Consider the following 24,997-nt stretch of genomic DNA (forward strand, 5'->3'; position numbering starts at 1 on the left):
ACACGCTTGGCACATGGGTGCTCACTGATTCATGCACCTTGAGGTGTCTTTCTTGCTGCGTTTATAAAATGATTTAAGACGCTTTACCAGCCAGGCCTGGATTTGTCTCCCAGCCCAAGCAGACCCTACCCATGAGGGATGCCCAAAAGGCATCCATTGTGCACTCCATGCAGAGGATCCATTGGATGGATCAGATTTGGATGTTTGATAGCAAGCTCACCGCTATGGGTTCCTGGACACAGGTCGCCTTCCTCAAAGGCCCCAGCCGTGGGAACCTCTAGCATCTGGAGGCAGGGAGAGATGGCCCCGCCCACGGCAGCTCAGTTCAGCTGCTGCCCACAGAGGGGCGAAGTGCCTCTCGGCCTTCACCACTGCATTGCATACCTCTGGTCTCACAGCTGGTCCCGGGACCCTAATGTGCTTCCATCCTGGAACCAGTGACCTCTGTTGTTAGTGGTCTCTCCTCCAGGCGAGGGTAGTATTTCCCCTCCAATCAGCTAAGGGAGAGGTAGGTCCTGGGTCGGGGAAGGGCAGTGGAAGGCCAGCCTCAGGCACGCTGCAGAGGGGCTGTTTCTGTCCCTTCTTCTCCCTGGGCCGGCTGCCCTGGGTCTCCATGTGCTTGAGTAGTTCCTGGGAAGGTGAGGTCGCTCCCTGCAGGGGCCGTCCCCTGAAGATGAGTCAGCCATAGTTTATTCTCCAGATTGCCCAGCCACGTCCTTGTCTGTTTACATCCCTGTGTTAGCTCCAAACCATCATCAGTCTTGCTTTAATGTCCCGCCTGGACTCAGCTGAGCTGGGGAACCTAAGGGGGGAGCAGTGGCCCAAGCCATGACAGTATGGCAGCCGTGGGTAAGAGGGGAGAGACCCCAGGGTGTGGGGGACCTCGGGACAGGACTCCAGGCTGGAGAGCCTGATGTCTCACTCCATGGGCGGTGCCTCCTCTCCTGCTGGGGTCCCTCCATTCACTCCGGGTGCACTGAATATCTTCTATGTGCCAGCCATGTTCTGGAGCGGGAATACTAAAATAACTCCTTGCTGTCAGCGAGAAACACCACGTGCTCCGAAGACAAACAGGCAGGGTAAGGAATTGGGCAGGGACGCGGAGCACAGTCTAATTTTGATAGAGGGGGTCAGGCAAGGCTTCTCCAACGAGCTGGCACTTGAACTGAGAGACCTGAATGGGGCCGGGGGTGAGTCAAGGAAAAAGCATTTCAGGCACGGAGGAATAACCACAGCCAGAGTCCTGGGGTGATGACGAGCACATGCACCCTGATTTAAAAACCACTGTAGCGGCTGATCTCCAAGAAGTCTCGCAGCTTTGCCATTCTTTAAGCTAGGAATTTATACATATCTGGGAAGGGAAGGACCTTAAAGACGACCCAATTTGTTTCTCTTATTCAATGCTTAAATCCTCTATGCTGTATCTCAGCCAAGTGTCTCTTCAGCCTCTCCTTAAATACACCTGGTGACAGGAAACTCACTACTTCGTAAAGACACTCATCCCAATTCTTTATAATCTTGACTTTAATTTTTTTTTTTTTTTTTATTTTAGGGGCACCCAGGTGGCTCAGTCAGTTAAGCATCAGACTCTCTTTTTTCTTAATTTTTTTAATGGTTCTTTATTTTGAGAGAGAGACAGAGAGACAGAGTGTGAGTGGGGGAGGGGCAGAGAGAGAGGGAGACACAGAATCTGAAGAGGCTCCAGGCTCTGAGCTGTCAGCACAGGGCCCGATGCACAGGGCTCGAACAGGGCTCGAACACAGGGCTCGAGCACAGGGCTCAGACCCACGCACCGTGAGATCATGACCTGAGACAAAGTCGGCCACTCAACCGACCTAGCCACCCAGGCACCCCCAGCATTGGATTCTCTTGATCTCAGCTCAGATCTTGATCTCAGGGTTGTGAGTTCAAGCCCTATGTTGGCTCCATGCCAGGCATGAAGTCTACTTAAAAAAAAAAAATAACAATAACATTTTTTTTATTTTAATTGTGGTAGAGGACACGTAATATAAAATTTACCATCTTAATCAGTTTTAAGTGTTGAGCTTTAATGTCAGTAGAATTTCAGCCCAGCCTGAAGTCCAGTCGTGTTTAAGGGCAGCTTTATCTCGCAAAACTGAAACTCGGTACCCGTGGAACATCTACTCCCCATTTCTCCCAGCCCCATTCTACTTTCTGTCTGTGTGAAGCTGATGGCCCCAGGTAGTTCATATCAGTGACATCAGACAGTATTTCTTTTTTGCGACTGCCTTATTTCACTTAGCACAGTGTAGTCAGGGTTCATCTATACGGTAGCCTGCATCAGAATTTCCTTCCCTTTTAAGGCTAAGTAATATTCTATCGTATGTCTCTACTATCTTCTCTCTGTCACTCATCCATCAGGGGACACTTGGGTTGTTTCTATCTCTTGACTCCAGCGAATAATGCTATGGGCATAGGTGAGAGAACATCCTTTTAAGAACCTGCTTTCAATTCTTCCGGGTATATGCCCAGAAGTAGAATTACTGAATCACGTGGTAATTCTATGTATATTATCTCAAGGAACCACCATGCTGCTTCATCTTGACTTTTGAATCCTCAAAAGTAATCCTTTTTAAAAATCTGGTTGAATATAGCAGGAACAGGGATGAGCAGTGCAAGAGGTTTGCCAGATGTAGAAACACTCAGAAAGGGCAGTGGGAAGCCTGGGAAGGCTTCTTGGAGGAGGTGGAATTATCTGACTTCTCTGAGCGGCCGTCTCCTCGTGAGTGGAACGGGGATAAAACTACCTTAGAGTTTGGGCAAGTTTCATTCATTCATTCATTCTTTCATTCACTCTAGAAAGATTTATTTCTAGGGCACCTATTTGGCCATCAGCACTGAGTGAAATGAGAAACTATTGGAGGGTTTGGGGCAAAGGAGCCACATAATCTGACTTGGGTTATAGAGCACCACTCTGGCTGCGGGTTGGGCACGGTTGGAGGAGGGGCAGGGGCCAAAGCAGGAGCCAGTTCGGCAGCTGCTGTCCCCGTGGCATTCGGAGTAGGCCTGAGTAGGAACCGTCCAGCTCACACCTTCCCGAAAAACCCTCGGTCCTTCCTCCTCCTCTGCCCGGCACCCTCTCCCCACCAAACTTCCCCTCACACTTGCCTCTGAGAGCAGAGAGAGGCCGCACCTCTGCAGAGGGCAGCTGTTCCCCCTCACGGCCCTCTGGAGCCACCAGGAGCCCCGAGGTTTCTATCATCCTCTGTGCGAGGCTCCTGCAGCTCTCGGGAGTCTCGGAGGCCCGGCTCTCTGACCTTTTAGAAGAAGACAGAGAAGATGCCGTTGGCTCCCTTAGCACCTGTGTGCGGGGCCTCCGAATTGCAGAGGAGGGTCCCCTTTATTCCCAAGCTCCTGGGGAAGAAGGCAGGGGGGAAATCTGCAGGAAGCCTGGCCACGGGGACTGAGAGCCCCTCACGTCCTTGAGGTGGGGCCGCTCCTGCTGTGGACCCTCGCATGCTGTATTTCGTCTGACTCTCCCAACAGCTCTGGGACACAAGTCCCGTTTATTAAGTCGTTTTTCCTGAAGGAGAAGCGAGACTCCAAAGTTTGGTGCCATCATAGAGACATCAGTTGTCAGAGCAAAGGGGCCCCAGGAGTTTATCTCACCCAGTGGTTCTGTGCCCTGGCTGCACATTACATGACCCGAAAAGCTTTTTTTTTTTTTTTTTTTTTTTTTTTTGGGTACTGGTTTCCAGGCCACACGCCCAGAGATTCTGAGTTTAATTTAAAAGCTCCTTAGATGATTCTAACGTATAGGCATGCTTAAAGACACACACCGGATCCACCTTCTTCCTCTTTTTGCAGACGGGACACCTGAGGGCCTGGGAGATGACCGGACTCCCCTCAGGTCACCCTGTGTCGGTTGCCCGGGGCTCCCGTAGCAAATTGCAACAACCAGACGGCTTAACCCAGGGAGATTTACTGCCTCACAGTCCTGGAGGCCAGAAGTCCCGAATCAGGGTGTGGGCGGAACCTGCTCCCTCCTCAGGCTCTGGAGGAGGGTCTTCCTCGACTCTTGCCTAGCTTCTGGGGTTGCTGGCAATGCCTGCGTCTGTTGGCTTACAGACGCATCGCTCCAATCTCTGCCTCTGTCTTCCCATGGCCTTCTCCCCGTGTTCGTGTGCCTGTGTTCAAGTTTCCCTGTTCCTAGAAGAACACACTGGATTCGGGGCCCACGCTCATCCAGTATGACCTCACCTTAACTTGATTGTGTTGGCCAAGATCTTATTTCCAATAAGGTCCCATTCGCAAGCTCTGAGTAGACATTAATTTGGCGGGGGCGGGGGGAGGGGGGATGGGGTAGATACTCTTCAACCCAGTACACACCCCATCATTAGTGGCAGAGCCCGGACTCCAATCCAGTCTCCGAAATCCAGTCCCGGGCTCAGCCAACCACACCAGCTAGCTTGGCCCGTCTTAATCTTCCTCTTCTTGACGATGGCCTTCATTGAATCCCCTCCCCACCCTTCAGCAGCCCCCAAACAGGCCCCTTCCTGGTGGTAGGACGTTGTCTTCTGACTGTGGAATCCCAAAGACCAGAGACTAGGTCCAAGACCTCTCCAGGGAGCCCAGTCCAGGACTGAGGGGTGCCCCAGAAAGACTTGATAAATCAAGCCAAACTGAACCGAACAGATGAGCGTTCCTTTGTAAGGTAGTGACCACCCCACTGACAGAAGCGGCCAAGCAGAGGCTGGCTGACCATATGTTCCTATGAGAGGTGCTGCTATTCTAGAAGACTCAGTCGACACCGAGATTTGGAAGAGCGTAAGAAGTAGACTAACGATCTGGGCTCTGCCCCTTATTAGCTGTGTGACTATGGGTGGGTTATTTAACCTCTCTGTGCTTTGGTTAGTAAAAATAACAGTATCCATTGCAAAGGGTTGTGGGGATTGAATAAGATAATGTGTATAAAATCCTTGCCCTGACATGTATTAGTACTTGGTAAATATGCAGCTTTAAAAAAAGGAGAGGCCTGCTCCAGATCACCTGGAAGAAGGATGGTGAAGCAGGTGGAGTATTTTTAGTAACAGTAAAAAGAAGAGGGGCGCCTGGATGGCTCAGTCGGTTGGGCGTCCAACTTCGGCTCAGGTCATGATCTTTGGTCGACGAGTTCGAGCCCCGCATCAGGCTGTGTGCCGACAGCTCGGAGCCCGGAGCCTGCTTTGGATTCTGCATCTCCCTCTCTCTCTGCCCCTCCCCGACTCATGCTCTGTCTCGCACTCCTTCAAAAATAAATAAACATTTTAAAAAATTTTTTTAAAAAGAAAGGTTTCAGGGGCGCCTGGGTGGCTCAGTCCGTTAAGCGGCTGACTTCGGCTCAGGTCATGATATCGCGGTCCGTGAGTTAGAGCCCCGCATCGGGCTCTGTGCTGACAGCTCAGAGCCTGGAGCCTGTTTCGGATTCTGTGTCTCCCTCTCTCTGACCCTCCCCCATTCATGCTCTGTCTCTCTCTGTCTCAAAAATAAATAAAAGTTAAAAAAAAAATTAAAAAAAAATAAATAAAAAGAAAGGTTTCCTTAACCACACTCAGCACTTTCCTGGTCATGGGCCTGTTCACAGATGAGCCACGGCCTGTGACATGTGACACACAAGCAGCATCAATGGCAGAGTCCACGTTTAAACACAGTCCTTTTTTTTTTAATGCTTAATTATTTAGTTTGAGAGACAGAGACGGAGCACGAGCAGGGGAGGGGCAGCGAGAGAGGGAGACAGAGAATTCCAAGGAGGCTCCTGGCTATCAGCACAGAGCCCGATGCCGGGCTCGACCTCACGACCGCGAGATCATGACCTGAGCTGAAATCGTGAGTCGGATGCTGAACCGACTGAGCCCCCCCGGGCGCCCCTGCACACGGTCTCATGTCCCAAGCTTGGCACCTAAGAGAAAGTGATCTTGCAGCATAAACCCATGCTGACACTACTGGCATTTGGGGTCAGACAGTATTTATTACCCAAGATATCCAGCATTGGTGGCCCCTGACCACGAAATGCCATTCGTACCTCCCCATCTTGGTGTTGACCAAACATGACCCAGACACGCATTCCCATGTGGCCTCAGGATGCAAGCTGGACCCAGTGGTCACGGCTGCCACTCTGTCCTTCCTCCGGCCGGACCCAGCCTACCCGCTGGCGGAAGGGGCCAGGGTAGAGGATAGTTGCCCCTCTACCCATTCCAGGGATGGCTGGTCCCATTTGGAGTGCAGGGTGGGGGCTGCCCGACTGCCAGGGCACCCCATCGGAGAGCCAGCCTTAGAGGCCAGCCGTTTTGTGGGGCCCTGGCCCCTCTGAACCCCCCACCAGCTGGCTGTGCCTCCCCCGCCCAACGCCGCCTGCCGCTCACTCCACAGGCCTCTTGCTGCTTCCCTTCCCCAGCAGGGCCCGTCATCTGATTCTCATCAAACATGCAGAACTGATGTTGCACGAGCCCCCCCCCCCCCGCCCCCAGGGGGGATTAACATAATACCCTGATTTCTCCGTCCCCTCTCTCCAGCACTGTGCATCCCCCTGGCTGCGGCCGGCCCGCCTTTGTTTCAGGAGGAACGATACACTGTGTCTAGAAACGTTACTGCAATTAAATATGCACAAGAAGGGGGGAAGGGAGGGGGGAAATGAGGACAATGAAGGATGTGAAACATCAGATGCAGCAGCTGCTTGTTGCTATAGAAACCCCAGCTCCCCACCACATCACCGCAGCACCCCTTCCCAGCTTCGAATTCCAGTAGGACCAAATGCACCGTCTTCCTGGGGTGCGGGGAGCTGCGAGATCACGGGGGCCAAGCTGCTGGTGCCGGATCGGGGGTCCTTCCTGTTTTTCCTCACCCCGCCACCACGCCCCCGGCCGGGTACTTCTGATCAGCAGCACCCTCCCATACTTCTGCATTCCAGTCCCAGTTACATAATAAATCACGGGAGAGCTTCCGCATTTGACTTTGGGATGTCACAACATGGAGACAAAACGGCACGTTCAGAGTCTGGCGGGGAAGCCAGGCTTTCTCTGTGCTTCCCCCGGGTCCTCTCCGACTGCCGGCAGCAGGGCTGGGCTCCCTCCCACTTTCCTCCACGTCTCTTACCCACAGCACTGAGCGGGGGTCTGCGAGGTGTGGTCCGTGTGCCGGAGGGGCACGGCGGGGGTCCAGAGGACTGGCATCCTGCCACATGGCCAAGCATGCACCCGGGGCGGGGGGCGGGGGGCGGGGGGGTGGGTCCCAGCAACACGTCACTCACCGGGGGGAACCATGTGACGTCCCAGGTGTGGGCCCACAACAGCCAGGTGTCCGAGGGTGGAGAGACGGCAGGTGTACTCACAGCGGTTCACAGACACAAGACCAGGGCGCTGGCTGAGTGCCAGTCGAGTGTGAGACCATGGGGTGATGGGGCTGCCTCCTACTCCCGCTCTGTCCCCTGTAGAAAGCAAACCATGTTGGGCTGGGGGGGTTGGCCCCAGCCCTCTCCTGCGCTGGTCACGCGAAGCCAGTTGCTAGGTCCCGGCCACTTGGCCAAGTGGTGGCACATAGTAGGTGTAGTCCTATACAAAGGTGTATGGGAGAGCGGGAAGATTAGGAGATGTGCGGATAAACCAAAGTTTATTAAGAAACAAGAGATCACCCAGATTGACGAAGGTATTTGAAACCATATTAAATAAATACTAAAACACAAACCCCTACGCTGCTTAGGCTGCAGAAACATTGAAGGGCACGACAGCTCCCTTCCAGTGTGTGTGGCAGTGTGGCAGTGACCCGGGCTCAGGATAGCTCTGTGGGGCTCTCATGAGTAGAACCAGGACCCATGGAGGGAGCCTCGAGGAGACCAACTGTGACCCAGGAAGATCTCTCTAAAAGTCAGAGCTCTCCACTTTGGGAGGGGCTGCTGAAGCCACAGATCCTCCGAGGAAGGCTGGAGAACCTTGTCAAAGCTGTGGTAGACACTTGAAGCTTCTCAGCCCTACATACAACGTGCCTTGTCGCAAAGTGTCACCGGTGAGATCCCCGTCCCCCGGTACTGAGGCTTGTGCTTGGTGGGTGGGGCGTCACGGAATCTTCCTTTTTTTAAAAAAATATATATGTATGTATTTTGGGGAGAGCACAAGCAGAGGGGCACAGCCGGGGGGACAGAGGATCCAAAGCAGGCTCTGCGCTGACAGCAGTGAGCCCGACGCGGGGCTCGAACTCACAAACCGCGAGATCATGACCTGAGCCCAAGTCGGATGCTCAACCAACTGAGCCACCCAGAATATTTCTAATAGGAGAGTGAGCCAGTATCAGAGCTCTTATCAGGGGTTGAGGGGGAGGGAGGTGTCACTCAGCCCCCAGGTGGGAGGAAGCAGACTTCCAAATAATAGGATTTGAAGGGCACAGGCTACCCCGGATGTTTCCTTATGAACGCCTGTCATTCTGACGTTAGAAGGTCCTCCCATTCTCCCCTGCAGCTTCTTTTTCAAGTCACTGTCACTGTCTTGATTCCAGTGCCCACTCCTGGTGGAAATGGCCACCTAGCATCTTCCATGCCTGCGGGAGGAAGCAGCCTAGCCCCCAGAGAGCAGGCAGAGGGACCCAAACTTAGCTCCTCAATCCCAGTTTGGCTGGCTCTTGGGTGGGAGGGCCCTGCCATGAGCTTAGGGGAGTCTGAAGCTGATTGCAAGCCCCTCCCCAACTGTCAAGTCCACATTCTCCCCTTTTAAAATCAGCGCTCACTAGCTCAAATTCAAGGTCTGCCCCAGGACCTTGGAAACCCATTCCATCTCTAAGTGGAGTCATATGTCACCATCAGCAAAATGGGTGTCTTACTGCCTGTCCTTCTGGCTTCCCTGCCGAGTCCTGACGGTAGGACCTGGAAAAGCAAAGCACAGTGCCTGCACCTGCGCCTTGCACAAAACGAGCGTTCGAGAACTGTGTGTTGAATTAGTACTGTGTATCTGGATCTCTATGTCCCCACTACTGGCAGAGCTTGGCCTCAGTAACTGTTTGATGAGTGAATATATGATTGAAATCGAGAGAAAGGGATTTTCGCTTGTGTTTGGTTTAGTACACAGAGCTGGGAACCAGAAGGCTGAGTTCTGCTCTGCTTACTGGCTGTGTGACCTGAAAATGGAGAGGACGCACAAACGGTTGTAAGGACAAATGAGCGATGGACGTGAAAGAGCTTTGCAAGCTCTCGCACAGACATAGGAGAGATGAGGACTGACATTCATCAGGCGACACTGACCCTCACTTGCTATGTGCCACTTTATTATTATTTTTAATCCTTATATCCACCCCGCGAGGTGTTATTTGCACCCCGTTGTACAGATAGGGCTCAGAGAAGTTAAGTAAGTTTTCCGAGATCACACAGCTGATAAGTGGACAAGTCAGTTTGGAACCCAGGTCTCGGTCTGACCCTAAAACCTACTATACCTCTGTAAAACTCTGAAGCATCTAACACTGAAAGGAATAACGGTTCTGGGAGAAAGGCCGGCCGCCGGCCTGAGTTGCTTCTGGTGGTGTGCCCAGCCAAGGGAGTAATGGATTATATCTTGATTCTGTCTCCAGAAAACAGGTTTTTTATTACTCACCACGGCGGGCTGTACATCTCTGACGTGCAGAAAGAGGACGCCCTCTCCACCTACCGCTGCATCACCAAGCACAAATATAGCGGGGAGACCCGGCAGAGCAATGGGGCCCGCCTCTCTGTGACAGGTAGGTGAGGGGGTTGCAGTGGGCGCCAGCCCAGCCCTGGGGTGGGCACGTCCGCACCAGGGACCGGGAAGGCTGCTGTGTATCTAGGCAGTCGGGAGCCTCGGAGAAGGAGCTTAAGGAACACAAACATAGGACCTCCTGGGGCAGAAGTGGTCCAGCTTGGTGTGGAGGGCCCTTCATGTAAGAACTTCAGAGTCTGTACCTAAGGAAGCGAGCTCACCTGAAGAACTGATGTGTTGTCATTTATCAGATAATGAGGGTTAATGGAATCCATCTTCCTTTTTTGCCTTTGCTGCCAGGAAGCTCCTAAATAGAACCTGATATTCAAACATAGTTAACGATTAGGTGCAATTAGATCAGATAGGGGAAGTTTTTTTTCCTTCGTGTCTCTAAATGTATTTTAAGATTCTATTTGACCTATTTATGAGTGCATGTGCCTCTTTTGTTATAGCTTAAAAGTAGGCAGAATAGAATTCAGAAGCAAAACTATTTGTAAATTAAATAAAGGATTCTTATTCTGGAATGATCATCACTTTAAAAAAAATTTAATGTTTATTTATTTTTTTTTTTTTTGAGAGACAGAGACGGAGCGTGAGCAGGGAGAGGCAGAGAGAGAGAGAGAGAGAGAGAGACACAGAATCTGAAGCAGGCTCCAGGCTCTGAGCCCTCGGCACAGAGCCCGATGCGAGGCTTGAACTCACAACCCATGAGATAATGACATGAGCCGAAGTCGGAGACCTAACCGACTGAGCCACCCAGGCACCCCAGGAATGATTATCATCACCTTTTAGGAGGGAGGGAAGCTAACGGTTATTAAGTCCCCTGCATGCCAGAGATCTCACTCCTCTGCTATCCTTTAGGCACCGTGATAGCCTTGTGGGGTATACACTGATGTGTTTTACAGGTGAGAAAACCAGATCTTAGGGAAGCCAAGCGACTTGCCCCAACTGTTTAACCAGTGGGAGGCAAAGCCAGGACTCACCCTCTGCATCCGGAGTGTGGACACCCCCATGGGAAGGGTCAGTTGAACGCCCCATTCGTGCCCCAGTCACAGAGTAAAGGAGGACACATGGTACCCCTCAAGGAACCGTGCCTTTCTGGAACTGTACTTTTTCAAACTCTTTCGACTGCGATCTACAGATAGATCACGTTTTTATCCTAACCTGAGCCATGCACTCTGGTATTTCCTACCATGTGCGTTTGAACGCACTCGGATATTTTCTATTCGATGCTGTCCAGTTTTGATTTACTTAAATGCTGGTTGTAACTTACCAAATGGATTTCACAAGTTCCTCGCGGTTTGTGACCTGCAATTTGACCATCTCTGCGGTTCGAGGAGGCGGGATTGGAGTGGCTTCTGGAGGGAGGGTGAACGGATAGAGCAGTGGTGTTGGAGGCTCGGCTCACCCAATCACGTGACCTCTCGGGGACCCCAGAGAAGTAGCTTGACTAGACGACCGCTCTGATTCTGTCTGACTCTGACCTTCTGGGGTTTGGTGAGGACCCAGATGAACTCTAGCCCAGACCCCTCTCTCATTTGCCCGGCACGTTTGGAGGCAAGAACAGGAGAGTGGGAGCCAGCAGGGCAGGGGTGGGGCTCTCCCATTCTCCCCTGTGTCTCCAGCACCTGGGCCTATGCCTGGCACATAGTAGGTGCTAAGTAAATATTTGTGGAATTAACCAATGCCAGGGGAAACTGTCATGCGGGAAGGCAAGGGGACTGTACTGAGAGGCCCTATCTTCGTGGCTGGACTTCAGAATCTGCAGCCCAGCTCCCAAATGTGTTGGAGTGCTTCCCTTCCAAATTATGGGGACTTGTCTACATGCTGTTTTGCATCTCATCTGCATGCTTCTCATAAAACGTGGGCACAGTGCAGACATCCCCCTCCTGCAGGCCGGCTTCTTTCTCCTGCACACATACTTGGCCCCTTCATCCTGCCAATCTCACCTCCACTTCTGGGGGGGCGTGGGCAGGTGTCTCTCAAAAAAGACACTCTTTAGACTGGAGGTTATGCCAGCCGTTCTCCTTCTGGTCTCCATTCCCCACCGGCGGTGAGGAGAAGCGGGGGAGGTAGGAAGAGAACAAGAGACGCACCAGAGACGAAGAGACACGGGAGTAAAGATAGGGAGGCCCCCGGCCAGACGAGGGGAGAGGCGCAGGCACAGAGTAGACCCGGGACAGGGAGAAAACGGGAGAAAACCTACGCAGAGAGACAAAGGCAGAGGGGAAGACAAGAGTGAACGAGATCTGAAAGAAGCAGGAGGGACCTGGAGGGAAGGAAGCAGAGGGAGCCAAGGGGAAGGGGCCCCGCCGGTGACACGGCCCTGATGTGATGTGATGTGACAAGGCCATCTGCAAGCTGCTTGTCTCGGCAAAAACACAAGTGATACTGGACCAAGGCGGTGCAGAGGGGGTGCGAGGGGGGCACGTCGGGGAGCTCGGGGCCTCAGCCTCCGGCCCCACACACCGCAGATCCTCTCCGGCTTGAGGCGGGGCTCCGTCAGTCCTGAGCGAGAGAGGCTGGCCGTGGTTGCCGCTGAGACGGTTCACTCTGTAGTGGCCCGCACCCCCGAGGGCTCCCCGGCTGGTGGCTGGGAAGGGTGCGGCCCCTCTCTAGCCGGAAGCTCCAGGTCAGCAGATGGAGAGGTGGCACCGGGGCGGGGCGGGGAGGGGGTCTGAGCCCGCGCACCCCAAGGGATGGCTGCCCCTGTCTGCCCAGGCCCTAAGGCGAGAGGAAGGAGCAGAAGGACCCACGTGGCAGAGTGTCTCTGATGGTCATCAGACGAGGGCCTCCACCATCCCCTTCAGTCCTCGCAGAGCTGGATACAGAGGGCGGGAAGGAAGGACTCTGAATCCAGCCCAAGGTTTAGGCTTAGCCTCACCACGTGCAAGTTGGCCCAAACGAAGGGACGTCTCAAACCTCAACTTCCTCATCTGTAAAATGGGAGCGACAAAACATACCCCGCCCCCGGGGGTTGTTGGGAAGAATAGATACCAGATGGAAAAGGCTTAGTCTGGGCTCTGCCCCGCAGGGAGCGCTGTGTTTTGGCAGTGGCCTCTTGTTGCTGCGTTAGTACTCCTCCTCCCTTCCAAAGTGCCTGTGTTGGGGAAGGGGAGGAGAGCCATTTTTCTGTATCGTCCAAGGTGAAGGAGGCAGTGACAAGAGTAGCCAGAGCCCCCTATAACACACCCCCGAAACAACCATTCTATGCATGTACGTGCTTGTTTAGCGTTTACCAGGAGCTTCCGCGAGCATTAACTCCGTGGAATAGACATTATCTGCATTTATAAAGAGGAAACCAGTGACCAGAGAGGCTGGCGGACTAGCCCAGGGCGCCCCAGCTCGGGGAGTGGGAAGTCAGGTGCAGAAGCCGTGTTCGGGGTGCCTCTCTGGGGCAGCGCTGCTCGTCCGACCGGGGGGGGAGGTCCCAGCAGCCTCCCCGGGGCGCCCCCAGCCCTCCAGCCCCGGCACACCCCCGGAGAGTTCTCGGGGCCCAGCCATCTGTCTCCCCCAGCCCCGCACCAGCCCCGGCAGCGCCCGATCCCCCCGGGCTATCGCCCGTACACGCCGCAGCATTTTACTTCGGCTCCGGAGTAATGAAAGAGGTTTCTTTCCCTCAGAATTTAATTTCACGCCTGAGACTCGGTGATTAATTCCCTCCCCCCGCCCCTTCCTCCACCGCCCCGTCAGCCCCTCCGCTTGTAAATTCTGCGCTGTGCCACGGAATTTGTGTATTTTGCATCAATTAAGTGTCACATTGAGTAATTCTTGCCTGGCACCGGGTTTGTTTATCCCGACCGTTCCCACAGGGTTGTGTGGGGAAGAGGCCGCAGACGCTGGTGGGGAGGGAGGGCGGGTGCCAAACAGTAATTGCCGGGCACATCTGCATAGTGGTTTCGCTCGGCCAAGCTCTTTGGCTGTGGGACACAACAGGACTCACCCACGGTCACACAGTTTATCTGTGACCCGCACCGGCACTGCGCTGTCCTGATCCTCAGCCCAGGCTCCCTCGGAAGAGCTACGAACGGGAGGGAGGGAGTAGAGAGTCTTCGAGAAAGTCTTTCCCCCAGAGAGCATTCCTAGCCCAACCCTTCTCCAAGGGAGATGCGCCGATGACGGGAGAAATTTGCCATCAGTCAAGGAGGGGCCGGGGGGGGGGGGGGAGGGGGGGGCGTCTGCCGCTCTCACCGTTCGCTCGGGAGCAAAAGTCAGTATTAGATTATTCCATCTCCGGTTCCATTTTCTCAGCAAGGGTCAGGGAGACCATGGCCGGTGATCTAGGCTCTGCAGTGTGATCCTGGATAGGTCACCGCGCCTCTCTGGTCTCAGGGTCCTCCCCTGTCTGTGGTCTCCAAGACTGCTAAGCCAGCTCTCCTAGTCTACGAGCCTATAAAAACTCTGCAAGCTGGCAAATCAGCCCACTGGCCCGCCCTGTGCCCGAGTGCCCCCATTCGTCCTCTTCCCGACATCCGTGGTTCAACAGCCACGGCCCTGCTCTCTGCAGGCACGGGAGATACAATGGATCACCACTGTCTCAAGATGCTGGCCGTCTCCTGCAGAAGACAGATACGTGGCCCGGTGCTAACCGCTGTTGCAAAGGGTCGCGGGCAAAGCGGCAACAGTGGGGGCCTCTGGGGAGGGAGATGAGGTGGCTGAGGGCAGGGGCGAGGGAGCCTCCCTCTCACACTCATGCCCTCATGCCTCTCTCTACTTTCTGAAGTTTTGCCGTGTGCGTGTGTTACATTTTTTTGCCCTTTCATTACAACAAGAAAAGGTTGTTTGAAAATAAAAGAGAAAGAAAGTCTATGGGGACGCAATGAGAGTGGCGGGGGGAGGAGGGCATCCAGAAGGGGCGACGTGGAAGCTGGTTTGTGAAAGATGAAGAGGCATCGGCCGAGCAGAGCGGGAGGCTGGGCATCCGGCGGGGAGGGCAGTGTGGGGACACAGCACGACACCAGTGGGAAACCACTGCCACGAGGAGGTAGGTGAGGGCAGCCTAGGCCAGGGACCTGGCCGGGACCGGACCCCACATCATAGCAGGCCTAACTCAGGATAAGAAGTGTGAGTAGTATCATGGAGGTAGAGGGGAGCCTATGCAGGTTTTATAGCAGGAGGAGGTCCCCCAAGGCAGAAAACTCGGGGTGGCCTCTGAGGGTAAGGACGAGGCTGTGAGCAGCCAGATCACCACTCAGAAATGTCACAGCATCACACACAGAACCCTGCCAGCCAGGGGCCCGGGTCTTCTGCGGTTCCGGGCCACGGGTCCGGCAGCCACTGGTTTCTCTTGGTACGAGAATGGAAAATAGAGAATCGTTCGGGATGGCAGGTGTGGTTTGCAGAAGGCTTAACTTCTGGATCCTTCTGGGTGCAGATGGAAATGCACGGCCCTCTCTGAGTTTGCCAGGATTGCGGGTGGGAGGAGACAGGACAGGGCAGATTGTCCCCGCATCCCTGAAGGGCACCCCCAGTCCAGTCTGAGGCCCAGAGCAAGACTTAACAAGAATCGCAAATTCGAGAAGTCCTGATTCTCGTGTCACAGGGTATGTATGACTGCTCCTGGGTCTGGGCCAGACTCCAGGCACTGTTTCTGTGAAGGGAGCTCTCACACACACCCTCTCCTTCTCTGCACCTCTTGCTGTTTCCGTTGTTCCATCTGTCTGTCTGTCACTCTAGCCTAGTCTGCCCTCCCCAGCCTCTTCCCCCACAAGCCCCTGCTTCCAGTCATGGTTCTCAGGACCTATGCCTGGCCCGAGTAGGAGAGCTTGGGCCAGAGTCCGAGGCCCAGGGGACATCAGGAGGTCTTGTCCACACCGGGCCATCCGGGGGTAGCAGGTGCCTGTTTGGGGGCTTGCCTCCCCACCCCCACCCCCAATTCATCCTGTTCAGGCCTCGCCAGGGCCACTGATGCTCTCTGCCTTCCAGACCCTGCCGAGTCGATCCCCACCATCCTGGACGGCTTCCATTCCCAGGAAGTGTGGGCCGGTCACACCGTGGAGCTGCCCTGCACGGCCTCCGGCTACCCCATCCCTGCCATCCGCTGGCTCAAGGACGGCCGCCCCCTCCCGGCCGACAGCCGCTGGACCAAACGCATCACAGGGTTGACCATCAGTGACCTGCGGACTGAGGACAGCGGCACCTACATTTGTGAGGTCACCAACACCTTTGGCTCAGCAGAGGCCACAGGCACCCTCACAGTCATTGGTGAGTGGGAGAAGCCCCTGTTCCAGCCCCAGTAACCTTTGAGAACACTGCAGTGTGACAGGGAGGGACCGCACCTGCCTCTGGCCGGCCCCAGGGGATAATCCCCTGTTTTGGGAAGACAGTTTCACATCCCAGAAAACTCTGGGCTTGAAATCAGAAGGTCTGCTTTTGGCTCTGGTATTAATTTTTTTTTAATGTTTATTTATTTTTGAGAGAGACAGACAGAGCATGAGTGGGGGGTGGGGGAGGTGCTGAGAGAGAGACACACACAGAAGCAGGCTCCAGGCTCTGAGCTGTCAGCACAGAGCTTGACATGGGGCTCGAACTCACGAGCCGTGAGATCATGACCCGAGCCGAAGTCAGACACTTAATCGACTGAGCCACCCAGGCGCCCCTGGTTCTGGCTTTATCAGATAGTAACCGACTTTGGGCAAATCACATAACGGTGATCACCACCACAGTGTCCTCTTCCGCAAAATGGGATAATGATCCCGGGAGCTTCCTGCCTCCTGAGGTCACGAGGGTAAGAAGGAACCATGAGGGTGACAGTGACCGTAGTGAGCTCACAGGACTTCCCGGCCTGTTGGGAGAAGGGAGTGTCTGAACTAGTCTAAACAGTGCTGATGTTAATCCACTAGAGAGGATGTATGTATCTCATCAGAGACAATATTCAGAATATTTAGCAATAATTGAGCGGGGCACTGATCAATCAGCTCAGACACAGGCATAACTGACCAAGGCAACTTTCCCAGGACCTACCAGCGGGGCATCGGCTCTGGTCCTGCCTTTTCCTTCCCCCATCCCAGATCCCCGGGGCCTCCTGGGGTCCAGCGAGCCCCTGGGGAGAGTGGAAAGCCTTAGCAGACCCCTGCTGCTGCTGAGCCCCCAGGTGGGCAGAGGGCCCGGTGCCAGAGAACCCCTCCCCACCCCCGCCTCGTGTGACCTGGCCTGGGGCTCCCCGTCGGCAAAGTGGAGAGGCCCCTTCCAGCCCTGGAATCCAGAGGCCGACTCTCTGAGTTGCCTGCTGTCTGGGCTGCAGGAAGGGCGTGGGCAGTAGGTTGCCTGGGATTTGGAGACCCTTGGGGAATCTCACTCCTGCAGAGCAACAACACAGCCTGAGGCCCTGAATGCTGTACTGAACGGCATCGTGAGGGTCACTCAACCTGGGCAGTGGGAGGAGGCCGTCCAGAGAGGATCCAGCTCCCATCCTGCAGAGAAGTTCCCTCCGTCATAAAGATTGAGAGCAGGGAAGCCCTCCCGCCCCACCCCCACCCCCACCCCCACCCATGTCAAGAGCATAGAGCTGCAGGTCTGCAGACCCCCGGATGTTCTCCCCGCCGGGCTGGCCTCCCGGGTCTGGTCTCCTGTCGTCCTCAGCTCAGATGTGACCCCGTCTCCTTCCCATAGACGAGGGCATCTTGACAGTCGGGGTACGTTTATCATCTGCATGCAGTGCTGGGAAGAAGTCCCCCCACGTGTGAGCACATGTGAAACAGGAAGAGCAGGAGCCTCAGGAAACACTCTGGGAGGGACGGTGCATGATGCAGATGCTTGGGTTAGAGCCCCGTTTCGGGGGACGGGGGCTCCTCACGTGCTAACGTGCCCCAGCCAGCAGGGCAGACAGGGGGAGGGACCAGGGCTGATACCCCACTCCTTGCCCTAAGTATTGTCCCAAATCATTCAATATGCCTTCCCCCCTGTTCCCCACCCTCCTGCTACACGCTACACACACACACACACACACACACACACACTCACTCACTCTCTCTCTCTCTCATCTCATGCTCACATACATACACACACGCTGTCTCAGGGCACAGGTCAGGAGGGCAGCACGCCCCTGAGTCCTCGGAAAATTAGCAAGCCTGACTCTGGGTAATGTGGTGTTCACAGCTCCCGCCTCAGGACACATAGGCGAGCAGATACTCACATACACACGTAGACACACGCACATGTACACACACGTTCAGGCAGGTGGGTTGAAAGTTCACATGCCCGTTTCTCCGTACGTACGTGCCCACGTATACCGTACCCATACACATCACACCCGTACCCATGCTACTCGTCAACATGCTCACATCCGGGCACACGCGCCCGGACGTACGAGTGGCCGCCCCCAGCCATGGGCACACCCCAGCTGGCTTGTACATGTAGGTGCACCTCATTCCCCCTCTGACACTCAGCTGCCCATCTTCCTCCCACACTGGGCTCAGCTGGACAGCCAGGTTCGAGGGAAAGTGACATAACTTTTCTCCGCCGTCCGTCCTCTCTGACTGACCCTCTCTGCCGGGGCCATAGACAGGAAAGCATGCTTTTCACACACACACCCCCATTCTGCCCCCCAAGCCCCTGCCCATCTTGTCTCCAAGTGTGCAGGGCAGCAAGGTGGGAGCCCCAGCTGGGGACTGGGACGCGTGGGATGCTACCTGCCTCGTGCGCACTGGCGTTTCCAGGGCGGGGACTTGGGGAGGGCGGGAGAACTCAGCGTGAGCAGACTCCTGTGCACTTTGACTACACCCCGCCCAGCCAGGCTGGGGTCCCCTATCCTCCAGGCTACGTCACGGGGGGTCCTGTATAGGGTTCTCCTATAGAGAACCCCAAGCCCACGGGGATCTGGGGAGAGAGGCCAGCCTGGGGCAGAGATGGAAGGTGACAGACGTTGTTCTGCTCTCAAGTGCTCACCACCCAGAGGGAGAGACAGACACAGAGAAGTGATTAAGAGACCACGTGCTTCGTGTGGCCCTAGCTACACACAGGGAGGCCCAGAAGAGGGGTCCTGACCCAGCCTGGGACGGGAGTGGTATCTAGGAAGTCTTCCTGGCAGAGATGTCCTGAGCACAGTGTGAAGGATGAGTAGGCCTTAGGCAAAGGGGACAAAGAATGCTCTAGGTGGAGGCTCTGGGGCAAGAAATAGCCCAGGGTGCCCAGACAGGCCACTGCTGCTCGAGGAGTGTGGAGCTGAGAAGGGGGGGCAGGTCCTCAGGGGCCCCGGTGGCCTTGAATGCCACACGGAGTTGTTGGGCACCATGGCCATTCCAAGCAGGGCAGTGGCCAGCCACAGCACAGAGAACGGGTGGAGGGACGCAGGAAGGGAGGAGGATGGTTGCGGGCTGGGAGCTGGGGGCCTGCAGCGGGGCAGGGGAGGTGGGGGTGAAGAGCAGAGTCCTGGTGCGTGTAAATTGGTTACCTGTATGGGTGTGAGAGACAGGTGGCAGAGCCCCGGGGGCCTCCCTGGTTTCTGGGGTGGGGGTCAGGGGAGATGACGAGCCAGCCAATCTCCTGTCCTCCTTATGAGCTGAAGGGTGCTCCCCGGCCCCACCCGACGCGCACATCGAGAAAGTGCAGGCCGTCGTCACAAGAGGTACAGAGCGATCTCCCGGCCTGACACTGACATTTGACAGACGGGTAAACTGAGGTCTAGAGAGGGAATTCACTCGGCTCGGTCCCCCTCACCAGGAGTCTGGAGACAGAACCAGGGCCTCCCTCAGCCCACCCCCAGCCACACTGCTCCACGGTAAGCCCTTTCTCTTTTCTTTTCCTCCCCCCACCTTTCCCCCTCACCCCTCCCCTGCTGGCTTGGCCCAGACCCCCTTCACGTGACCCTGACACCAAAGAAGCTGAAGACCGGCATTGGCAGCACGGTCATCCTGTCCTGTGCCCTGCTGGGCTCCCCGGAGTTCACCATCCGCTGGTACCGCAACACTGAGCTGGTGCTGCCCGACGAGGCCGTCTCCATCCGCGGGCTCAGCAACGAGACCCTGCTCATCACCTCGGCCCAGAAGAGCCACTCTGGGGCCTACCAGTGCTTCGCCACCCGCAAGGCCCAGACCGCACAGGACTTCGCCATCATTGTGCTGGAGGGTGAGCTGGGGCAGCCAGCACAGGGGTGGGTTCAGGACCCCCGGGGCCTGGCCGGGAGGTGCCCTGCCCCAGGCTGCCTCCCTCCCCTCCTGATAGCAGACACCCGTCCAGGCAGGTGCCTGGCTTAGCTCCTCCTCCCACGGGCCCTGTGGGGAGATGCTTTTTTTTTTTTTTAAGTTCCCTATTTTTATAGTTGAGGAAACTGAGGCTTCAGTCATTTGCCTGAGGTCATTCAGCTCTGCCAAGAGTCAAGAGTTGGGATCTGAACTCAAGTCTCTTAACCACTGGACCGTCTTGCCCCTGCCCTCCGAAATCGCCAGAATCTTACTATTAAAGGAGTGTTCTTTAGGACCTCAAAGGCTTTCAGTCTCACCGAGGCCCCGGGACTGCCCACCAGGAGTCACTACCTTTGGCCCCTCCTCTGCCTTCTTCCCTGAGCCCTCTTTTTCTAGCTGTCCTTCTCTCCCCATTCTCTGCCTTTCTTGCCAGCCTCATGGGTTTTTGAATCCTCTCCATGACCGAGGCTTCTTCACAGCAGGCTCTGTTTCTTATCACAGACCTGGGTTTTCACTTGCTTCTCTCTCCCTGTAAAGCTACTTACTACCACCCAGGGTTCCTCACCTGGCACATATGTATGGTTGCCCAGGTTGTTCACTGCACAAAGCGCCCAACCAAGAGGGCCGGACCAAGAGTAAGGACTGAAATCCATCTTGAATCCCACTTGCCAAGCCGTGAGCCCTGGCACCAGGCTGTGACCACACAGAGGAGGCATCTTTTTCTTATCTGCACAAAGAAAGATACAGTGGGGGTTAGCAGAGACCCTATCCTCACCAATAAATTTAGTGGTTTCCCGGCTCCTTTGTTGCTACAAAAGCAACAACAACAACAAAAACCCCTCAATCCTATTGCTTCCAAGGATTTTTCACTGTAGTAACAAAGGCACCAAACCCAGGCAAGCCCCACAGGTCTACCTGTCACAGCCTGTGGGTCCTCATTCCTAGCCGTGGGACTAGGCATCCCCTTATCCCTCACCCCAGGACAGTACCCAGTAAAGTGCCGCCCTCCCTCAGCCCCTGCCTCTTCTTGTCCAGCCAGATCCTGGCCTCTCTTCCTCACGAGGAAGCACAGAAGGCAGGCACAGACCAGTTCAAGATGGGCCCCTTACATCTCTGGGAACTTCCTGACTGACTGCCCACACTGTGCATTTTCTCAGAGGACAGCCGTCGATGGCCGGTCCGGAGTAGGGATGTGGGAAATGAGGCTGGTGGGAAGGGCAGAAAGTGGGGAGGGAGGGGCAGCCAGAAAGGGAGAGAGTTCAGGAAAGGAAGTGGGGGGGGGGGGTTGTGACGGCTGTGACCCCTAGTGTGCAGTCCCAGGCTCTGCCAGGCGCCATGCTCTTTCCCTATTTTAGGTAAGAGTCTCCCCCAGAAATGGAGCTGGGGACTGGCAGACCAGATTAACGTCAGCATCTTAGTGTGAAATGTGGGTGGGATGTAAAACACCACGTTACATTTGCCTCACCTTTTTCTAAATGTTTGTTTCGGTTTTTACTTGCTAAAGTGCATAACACGTACTTTAATCCTTTCCAACGACCCTGTGCGGAAGGATGGCCAGGGTCAGGAATTACGTGCCTCCTGTTCCCTGGAGGAAGGTAGGGCGGCAGGGTTGATTGTCCTGTCCAGGGTTACTGAGCTAGCCGAGACTTAAGTTCCAGCCACACACATGCACCAGTGCCTCTGGGCAGCAGCTAAGCCTCAAACTTCAGGCTCTTTGCTAACAGGACCACAGCACCCCAGCTCCCACCTGCTGGAATGAGGGCTGGAATCAGACTCTGCGGGTCTGGCCCAGTCAGGTCCTGGTTCCACACGGGGTTCTTGAGCCCCGTCGTCTTTACTGACGCAGGGAGGCGAGAGGCAGAAAAAGAAAAGGCGACAGGAGCTGACATTCACTGAGCATTTACAAAAGCGCCCGCAAAGCATCTTTAACGCAGTCGTCCGTTTCGACCTCCCAGCATCAGTATGAGGGGGGTAGAGTGGCTGTCCCCAGTATCTCCATCCTCCACAGATAAGAAATGGGAAGATTCAGAGAAGTTGAGCAGCTTCCCCAAAGATACAGAGCTCACGAGTGACTGCAGGAGGATTCAAATCCAGGAGTCCTGAATCGTGGGCGGTAGTAATGGGCGCGTCACAGGGCTGTGTGGATAGCACATGAGTCGGTGTCCATGGGAGCTCTGTCGTGATCATTGTCGTCAGCATCCGCTTTGTCTCCTCCCCTTCTGCCAGGGCGGGGTGGCCTGGCTGGCGGTCTCCCTGCGGCTCCGTGACCCTCAGGAGGGGGGGCTCCTCTCTCCCTGCAGATGGCACGCCCCGCATTGTCTCGTCCTTCAGCGAGAAGGTGGTCAACCCCGGGGAGCAGTTCTCGCTGATGTGTGCGGCCAAGGGCGCCCCGCCCCCCACCGTCACCTGGGCCCTGGACGACGAGCCCATCGTGCGGGACGGGAGCCACCGCACCAACCAGCACACCATGTCCGACGGCACCACCATCAGCCACATGAACGTCACGGGCCCCCAGATCCGCGACGGGGGCGTGTACCGGTGCACGGCGCGGAACTCGGTGGGCAGTGCTGAATATCAGGCGCGAATAAACGTAAGAGGTGCCTGTCTACATTTAAATATCAGAATAGGCTTTTGAGTTCCTTTGCCATCTCTGTGGTTACCATCATTCTTGTGGTGATTAGTACTTATTATTAACTGTCATTTTGATTTTAGTAGAGGTCTCTCTCCTCTCTTTCTCCCCTCTTCCCTGCCCTCCACAACCCCATCATCCTTGTGTGTGTGTGTGTGTGTGTGTGTGTGTGTGTGTGTGTGTGTGTGGTACGGTCACCCCCACCCTTTGCATTCTTGTCCCCTCCTCCTCCCCCTTCTCCTCCTCCAGTGGGACCTGCCCCCTACCCCAACCCTCCCCATCAAGACTCTCTGGCCCCGGGTACACGACACACCCCATGGCAACCATCAGCCCTACCAGGGCCTTGTAAGGACAAGGACAAGGATGGGGCAGTGGGGCCAGGCTTGACCTATGATGGGGGTGTCCATCAGAGCTGTGCTCCCAGCGTCCTCCCACCGAGCCGGCCCTCGAATGCTGCAGGAGGCGTAAGCAGCCGGGAGCAAGCACACTGTCTTCCCCCCAGTTTGTCGTTCCCTCTTCCCCACCGAGGCCCAAGCCATCAAGAGCGGGAGGCTCAGGCTGGGCGGGGGTGCCCCGTGGCAGACACCCCCAGGAGCGGGGGAAGCAGTCCTCAGATGATCATCCCCATATCTCAGCTCTCCAAGTCACTGTGGTGAGAAGGGCCCCCTCAGAAGCTTTGCGGCCCTGTGGGTGAGACGGTCCTCATCTGGCCCCTCCAGGGACTCCTAACCCAAGGGCACAGGAGGAGGAGGAGGGAGGGGCACGGGTGGCTGCCATGGTCACAGGAAGGGGAGCAGCGGTTCCCACTAAATTCACCTGTCTCAGGCCTCCAACCCCACATGAGAAAGGTGGGCTCCCATTGGCCACCCTCCTGCCTTCTTCACATGGGAAGGCTTAGAGCTACAGGGTCCCGGGATCCCCTGGTCCAGTCCCTCGTCTTCTCAGGAGGCACCTGAAGCCTGGAGTTGCTTGTACCCACTCCAGCACTGACCCTGCCTGGTGGCCTCTGAGCCCTCTTTACCACTCCCACATTGCCACCTGCCTGGCAACCCAGCTGAAGACACCCCCTCCCCACAGTCAGTGCGATCAGAGCCCCTCATTTAAGGCCCCTTCTCAGGGACCCACAAAATGCGCTTAACCTGTTTGGAAAAAAGTCATCGGCTCATCCAACGAAGACCTTCCTACTGTCCTTTAAATATATAACGTATACAAGATCCTTTTTGGTTCCAGACCATGATGAGCAAGTTGAATGAAAATAGCCAAATCACCACATGTCCACTGGGACCCCCAAATCTGCATCTTGTAAATGAGGACCCGTCCTCCCGAGTCCCGGTCACTTCCTGCCGAGGCTTCCCTTGGCTCACACACCCCGTCCCATCAGAGGGATGGATTCTGGCCCCAGACACGAATGGAGCGTGTCTGTTTGCACCTCTGTGAAGCTAGTAACAGGGAGTCCTGGAGGGACCAAGACTGCCCCCGCCCCAGTCCAGCCTCTGCCTTGAGCCTTGCAGTAAAGGCTTCCCTCCCTCCCCCCTGAATTTCCATCCCCCGATAGTTTCAGAGCCAAGCAACTGAGAAGAGAGTCCCAGGGTAGCTTCCAGCTGTCCCTGGCTAACCACACCCCCTGTCCCTCCTGACTCCTGCCCAGGCCCCCCCAGCATCCGGGCGATGAAGAACATCACAGCTGTCGCCGGGCGGGACACCCTTATCAACTGCAGGGTCATCGGCTACCCCTACTACTCCATCAAGTGGTATAAGGACGCCCTACTGCTGCCCGACAACCACCGCCAGGTGGTGTTCGAGAACGGGACCCTGAAGCTGACCGATGTTCAGAAGGGCATGGACGAGGGCGAGTACCTGTGCAGCGTTCTCATCCAGCCCCAGCTGTCCATCAGCCAGAGTGTCCACGTGGCCGTCAAAGGTAGGCCCCCTCCCCAGACCCAGAGACCACTTGGTCACCCAGGACTGTGGGTGCCTCCCTGGCTGGGTGCTCAGGCAGTCCTGAGTCATTGGAAGGTGGAGGAAGAGAGAGTCCCGACGGGGTGTTTGGGAGAAAGGGGGCAGCGTGGAAGACTGGAGGGAGACAGAGAAGGTCAGGAGTACCTGTGCACCTAGGATCCCTCCGCAGTCTACAGGACAATGCGGGTCTGATCCACGAGGCAGGAGGGGCGGGGGGGGGGGGGAACAGTGACACACAGAGAGGGGCCTGGTCACCGTCTGGACGAGAGGCCCTGGGCAGAGATGGTGGGCAATGGGGAGCCACATGACGTCAGCAGGGAGCCAGCGAGAACTCAGTCCAACAAGAGGGGGCGAGAGGCGGGAGCCAGGAGAGCAGAAGCGGCAGGACGCTGGTGGAGGGGACACATAGTGGGTGCCCTGACTCCCTCCTGGGGCACAGCTTGGCCAGCTCAGGCTGCTTTTAAGGGACCGGCCAGTAGCTTCCACCTGCTAACGCCGCTTGAGGTCTACAAAGCACCGCCTGGGACTTTGGAAACCTCCTCCAGCCCAGGCCCTTCTTTCTCACTCGGTTGGGATACGTTTTATGCAAGGGTACT

At 55.8% G+C, this 24,997-nt stretch overlaps 1 protein-coding gene across 1 annotated transcript in view; it reads left to right on the forward strand.

The window, feature by feature from the left end:
• Positions 1-24,997, forward strand: part of DSCAML1 (DS cell adhesion molecule like 1) — a 349,722-nt gene that overhangs the window by 235,095 nt on the left and 89,630 nt on the right. The window contains exons 4-8 of the mRNA XM_060604850.3: positions 9,547-9,693; positions 15,618-15,896; positions 19,482-19,757; positions 22,114-22,410; positions 24,091-24,363. Coding sequence (XP_060460833.3) covers positions 9,547-9,693; positions 15,618-15,896; positions 19,482-19,757; positions 22,114-22,410; positions 24,091-24,363 — 1,272 coding nt within the window. The remainder of the gene's footprint in view (positions 1-9,546; positions 9,694-15,617; positions 15,897-19,481; positions 19,758-22,113; positions 22,411-24,090; positions 24,364-24,997) is intronic.

The sequence above is a fragment of the Panthera onca genome, chromosome D1 (assembly GCF_046562875.1).
Source record: "Panthera onca isolate mPanOnc1 chromosome D1, mPanOnc1 haplotype 2, whole genome shotgun sequence".
In the NCBI taxonomy this organism is placed as follows: Eukaryota; Metazoa; Chordata; class Mammalia; order Carnivora; family Felidae; genus Panthera; species Panthera onca.